This window comes from Salvelinus namaycush, unplaced genomic scaffold (genome assembly GCF_016432855.1).
Source record: "Salvelinus namaycush isolate Seneca unplaced genomic scaffold, SaNama_1.0 Scaffold1227, whole genome shotgun sequence".
Taxonomy (NCBI): Eukaryota; Metazoa; Chordata; class Actinopteri; order Salmoniformes; family Salmonidae; genus Salvelinus; species Salvelinus namaycush.
In genome coordinates, this window is record NW_024057928.1 from 13,802 (window position 1) to 20,000 (window position 6,199).

The window sequence follows — 6,199 nt, forward strand, 5'->3', positions numbered from 1 at the left end:
TACCCCTATACATATCTACCTCCATCACTCCAGTATCCCTGTCCCCTTACCCCTATACATATCTACCTCCATCACTCCAGTATCCCTGTCCCCTTACCTCTATACATATCTACCTCCATCACTCCAGTATCCATGTCCCCTTCCCCCTATACATATCTACCTCCATTACTCCGGTTTCCCTGTACATTGTTAATATGGTACTGGAACTGACCCTGGAAATAGCATGGTACTAACTGACCCTGTATATAGTCTGGTATTAACTGACCCTGTATATAGTATGGTATTAACTGACCCTGTATATAGTATGGTATTAACTGACCCTGTATATAGTATGGTATTAACTGACCCTGTATATAGTATGGTACTAACTGACCCTGTATATAGTATGGTATTAACTGACCCTGTATATAGTATGGTATTAACTGACCCTGTATATAGTATGGTATTAACTGACCCTGTATATAGTATGGTATTAACTGACCCTGTATATAGTATGGTATTAACTGACCCTGTATATAGTATGGTATTAACTGACCCTGTATATAATATGGTATTAACTGACCCTGTATATAGTATGGTATTAACTGACCCTGTATATAGTCTGGTATTAACTGACCCTGTATATAGTATGGTATTAACTGACCCTGTATATAGTATGGTATTAACTGACCCTGTCTTTATGAGGTCCCACAGTTGACGGTGCATGTCAGGAAAAAAAACAAGCTATGAAGTTGAAGGAATTGTCCGTAGAGCTCCGAGACAGGATTGTGTCGAGGCACAGGTCTGGGGAAGGGTACCAAAACATGTCTGAAACATTGAAGGTCCCCAAGAACACAGTGGCCTCCATCATTCTTAAATGGAAGAAGTTTGGAACCACCAAGACTCTTCCTAGAGTTGGCTGCTGGTCAAACTTAGCAATCTGGGGAGAAGGGCCTTGGACAGGGAGGTGACCAAGAACCCGATGGTCACTCTGACAGAGCTCCAGAGTTCTTCTGTAGATATGGGAGAACCTTCCAGAAGGACAACCATCTCTGCAGCACTACCAATCAGGCCTTTATGGTAGAGTGACCAGACGGAAGCCACTCCTCAGTAAAAGGTGGGAGTGGATCTGAAGGTATGGCCATTGTAGACAGTCAGTTGGAGGCTAGGTAGGTAGGAGTATATGTGTTCATATTTCTCAGACAGAGAGTGTAAGGATCTACACTGGTAGACGAGAAGCAGGTACAAGGGAGTGAACATTTAATGAACAATAGACATGAAACCGAACGGGAACAGAGTCTAGATAGGGGGAAAAATAACGACATCAATGCTGACACAGGGAACAAACGGAGGAGCACACAGATATAGAGGGAGTCATCAACAAGGTAATGGAGTCCAGGTGAGTCCAATATTGCGCAGCTGCGTGTAATGATGGTGACAGGTGTGTGAAATGAAGGGCAGCCTGGCGCCCTCGAGCGTCAGAGGGGGAGCGCGGGAGCAGGCGTGACAGTACCCCCCCCCCCTCCTCTAGGGGCGCCACCCGGTGTCCCACCTGGGCAAGCCTAACGGGCCGGCCGAGGCATGGGTGCTGGACAAGCTGGCTGAGGCGAAGAAGCCTGACGAGCCGGCAGAGGCGTGGGAGCCTTGCGAGCTGGCAGAGGCGTGGGAGCCTGACGATCCGGCTGAGGCGTGGGAGCCTGACGATCCGGCTGAGGTGTGGGAGCCTGACGATCCGGCTGAGGCGTGGGAGCCTGACGATCCGGCTGAGGCGTGGGAGCCTGATGAACAGGCTGAGGCGTGGGAGCCTGATGAACAGGCTGAGGCGTGGGAGCCTGACGATCCGGCTGAGGCGTGGGAGCCTGATGAACAGGCTGAGGCGTGGGAACCTGACGATCCGGCTGAGGCGTGGGAACCTGACGATCCGGCTGAGGCGTGGGAGCCTGACGATCCGGCTGAGGCGTGGGAGCCTGACGATCCGGCTGAGGTGTGGGAGCCTGATGAACAGGGTGAGGCGTGGGAGCCTGACCTGCCGGCTGAAGCATGATATGGGGTGGGCGCCTGCCAAGCCCACCAAGGCAAGAAGACCTCTCGAGCCAGCTAAGGCGTGAAAGCCCGGCGAGCGAGCTGAGGCACCCCTGGTTCCATTGGCGAGAGCATCCGGACCCGATAAACAGACAGATAGACAAATAGACAGTGAGTTAATGTTCAGGGTAAATCTGTTCATATTTCCCAGGTAAACAGACAGACAGTGAGTTAATATTCAGGGTAAATCTGTTCATATTTCCCAGGTAAACAGACAGACAGTGTCACGATCGTCTTCGGGTGAAAGAGAGGACCAAGGCGCAGCGTGATAACAATACATCTTCCTTTAATTAACGAAGATGAACACGAAACGAAACACTGACAAACTGACGACCGTGAAGCTATACAAACAAATAGTGCTGACACTAAACACTACACATAGACAATTACCCACAATAGCCTAATGCCTATGGCTGCCTTAAATATGGCTCCCAATCAGAGACAACAATAAACGGCTGTCTCTGATTGAGAACCAAACCAGGCAACCATAGACTTTCCTAAACATCTATACTGAACACAACCCCATACACTCTACAAAACCCCCTATACAATACAACCACCCAAGACGAGACAAATACACACAAACATCCCCCCCTGTCACACCCTGACCTAACTAAAATAATACAGAAAACAAAGATAACTAAGGCCAGGACGTGACAGACAGTGAGTTAATATTCAGGGTAAATCTGATTATATTTCCCAGGTAAACAGACAGACAGTGAGTTAATGTTCAGGGTAAATCTGATCATATTTCCCAGGTAAACAGACAGACAGTGAGTTAATATTCAGGGGAAATCTCTTCATATTTCCCAGGTAAACAGACAGACAGTGAGTTAATATTCAGGTTATTCTGCTCCATCTCCAATCCTCTTGGAATGATGGCTGCATCTCACTCACACGCACACATACACACATACACACATACACACACACACACATACACACATACACACACAAATAAAACGTGGAGGCAGCTGCCCTAGCCCGGGGTTTTGATTGCACATACACTATCTGTTTCAGATGACATGGTCTACACAAACCAAGCAGACAACACAGGATAGCAGAACACCAGCTGTATCTACTCTCTAGCAGTGTATGGGTGAATTATCCCTTTACTCATTGCCAAGCAACTGAATGGATGTGACAGCATAGATATAGATCCATTTTTGTTACTGTCTCCAGAATATATATATATCAATATATATAAATCAATATATATATCAATATATATATATCAATATATATATATCAATATATATACATCAATATATATAAATCAATATATATATATCAATATATATATATCAATATATATATATCAATATATATATATCAATATATATACATCAATATATATACATCAATATATATATCAATATATATATATCAATATATATATATCAATATATATATATCAATATACACTGCTCAAAAAAATAAAGGGAACACTTAAACAACACAATGTAACTCCAAGTCAATCACACTTCTGTGAAATCAAACTGTCCACTTAGGAAGCAACACTGATTGACAATAAATTTCACATGCTGTTGTGCAAATGGAATAGACAAAAGGTGGAAATTATAGGCAATTAGCAAGACACCCCCAAAAAAGGAGTGATTCTGCAGGTGGTGACCACAGACCACTTCTCAGTTCCTATGCTTCCTGGCTGATGTTTTGGTCACTTTTGAATGCTGGCGGTGCTTTCACTCTAGTGGTAGCATGAGACGGAGTCTACAACCCACACAAGTGGCTCAGGTAGTGCAGTTCATCCAGGATGGCACATCAATGCGAGCTGTGACAAAAAGGTTTGCTGTGTCTGTCAGCGTAGTGTCCAGAGCATGGAGGCGCTACCAGGAGACAGGCCAGTACATCAGGAGACGTGGAGGAGGCCGTAGGAGGGCAACAACCCAGCAGCAGGACCGCTACCTCCGCCTTTGTGCAAGGAGGTGCACTGCCAGAGCCCTGCAAAATGACCTCCAGCAGGCCACAAATGTGCATGTGTCAGCATATGGTCTCACAAGGGGTCTGAGGATCTCATCTCGGTACCTATTGGCAGTCAGGCTACCTCTGGCGAGCACATGGAGGGCTGTGCGGCCCCACAAAGAAATGCCACCCCACACCATGACTGACCCACCGCCAAACCGGTCATGCTGGAGGATGTTGCAGGCAGCAGAACGTTCTCCACGGCGTCTCCAGACTCTGTCACGTCTGTCACATGTGCTCATGTGCTCAGTGTGAACCTGCTTTCATCTGTGAAGAGCACAGGGCGCCAGTGGCGAATTTGCCAATATTGGTGTTCTCTGGCATATGCCAAACGTCCTGCACGGTGTTGGGCTGTAAGCACAACCCCCACCTGTGGACGTCGGGCCCTCATACCACCCTCATGGAGTCTGTTTCTGACCGTTTGAGCAGACACATGCACATTTGTGGCCTGCTGGAGGCCATTTTGCAGGGCTCTGGCAGTGCACCTCCTTGCACAAAGGCGGAGGTAGCGGTCCTGCTGCTGGGTTGTTGCCCTCCTACGGCCTCCTCCACGTCTCCTGATGTACTGGCCTGTCTCCTGGTAGCGCCTCCATGCTCTGGACACTACGCTGACAGACACAGCAAACCTTTTTGTCACAGCTCGCATTGATGTGCCATCCTGGATGAACTGCACTACCTGAGCCACTTGTGTGGGTTGTAGACTCCGTCTCATGCTACCACTAGAGTGAGAGCACCGCCAGCATTCAAAAGTGACCAAAACATCAGCCAGGAAGCATAGGAACTGAGAAGTGGTCTGTGGTCACCACCTGCAAAATCACTCCTTTTTTGGGGGTGTCTTGCTAATTGCCTATAATTTCCACCTTTTGTCTATTCCATTTGCACAACAGCATGTGAAATTTATTGTCAATCAGTGTTGCTTCCTAAGTGGACAGTTTGATTTCACAGAAGTGTGATTGACTTGGAGTTACATTGTGTTGTTTAAGTGTTCCCTTTATTTTTTTGAGCAGTGTATATATATATCAATATATATATCAATATATATCAATATATACACATATCCAAACTAATGTGATAGAGTCTTTGAAGATCCCCATTCTAGTTGTTTATTACAGTAAACAACTAGATCATGTGCAGGAAAACACCATTACACAACAGTTCCAAAAGAATAAAGACATTTCTAATGTCTATATACAGTGTTGTAATGTTGTGCAAATTGTGAAAGTTTAAAATGGAAAATAAATCAACATAAATATGGGATGTATTTACAATGGTGTTTGTTCTTCACTGGTTGACCTTTTCTTGTGGCAACAGGTCACACATATTGCTGCTATGATGGCACACTGTGGAATTTCACCCAGTAGATACGGGAGTTTATCAAAATTGGGTTTGTTTTTGAATTCTTTATGGGTCTGTTGATTTCTCATGATTTGGTTGGGTCTAATTGTGTTGCTGTCCTGGGGCTCTGTGGGGTCTGTTTGTGTTTGTGAACAGAGCCCCAGGACCAGCTTGCTGAGGGGACTCTTCTCCAGGTTCATCTCTCTGTAGGTGATGGCTTTGTTATGGAAGGTTTGGGAATCGCTTCCTTTTAGGTGGTTTTAGAACTTAACAGCTCTTTTATGGATTTTGATAATTAGCGGGTATCGGCCTAATTCTGCTCTGCATATTTTTTTGCAAAATTCCCACATGCAGAGTCTCAATTTGTCCCATTGTGTGAAATCTTGGTTGGTGAGCAGAACTCCAGGCCTCACAACCATAAAGGGCAATGGGTTCTATGACTGATTCAAGTATTTCTTAGCCTCTCTCTCAGAATAGCAGAATAATGAGTTGGCTTCTAAACGATGAAACAAGGAACTTGGTGCATCAATTAACAGTCATTTAGATACGGAGAGGAAAGCAACAACTCGACTGTCAGAGAGGGGATTATACTATATACTGCATGAGTGTGTGTATGCGGTGTGTGTGTGTTTGTTATTATTTGTGAGTAAGAAAGACAATGAAAAAACTGTCGATCAATTAATTTTTTTAATTTTTCAAATCAATTTTCAACCATAGGGCTTCTACAGAGAGAGTAGCACCTACCTGTCAACAATAGGGCTTCTACAGAGAGAGTAGCACCTACCTGTCAACCATAGGGCTTCTACAGAGAGAGTAGCAC

The 6,199-nt window shown here is 45.3% G+C and overlaps 1 protein-coding gene across 1 annotated transcript in view; it reads right to left on the reverse strand.

The window, feature by feature from the left end:
• Positions 1 to 1,531: 1,531 nt before the first annotated feature.
• The window catches only part of LOC120036169 (small proline-rich protein 3-like), a gene marked incomplete at its 3' end in the record, with an annotated part of 7,027 nt that continues 2,359 nt past the window's right edge, over positions 1,532 to 6,199 (reverse strand). The window contains exon 2 of the mRNA XM_038982641.1: positions 1,532 to 1,630. Coding sequence (XP_038838569.1) covers positions 1,532 to 1,630 — 99 coding nt within the window. The remainder of the gene's footprint in view (positions 1,631 to 6,199) is intronic.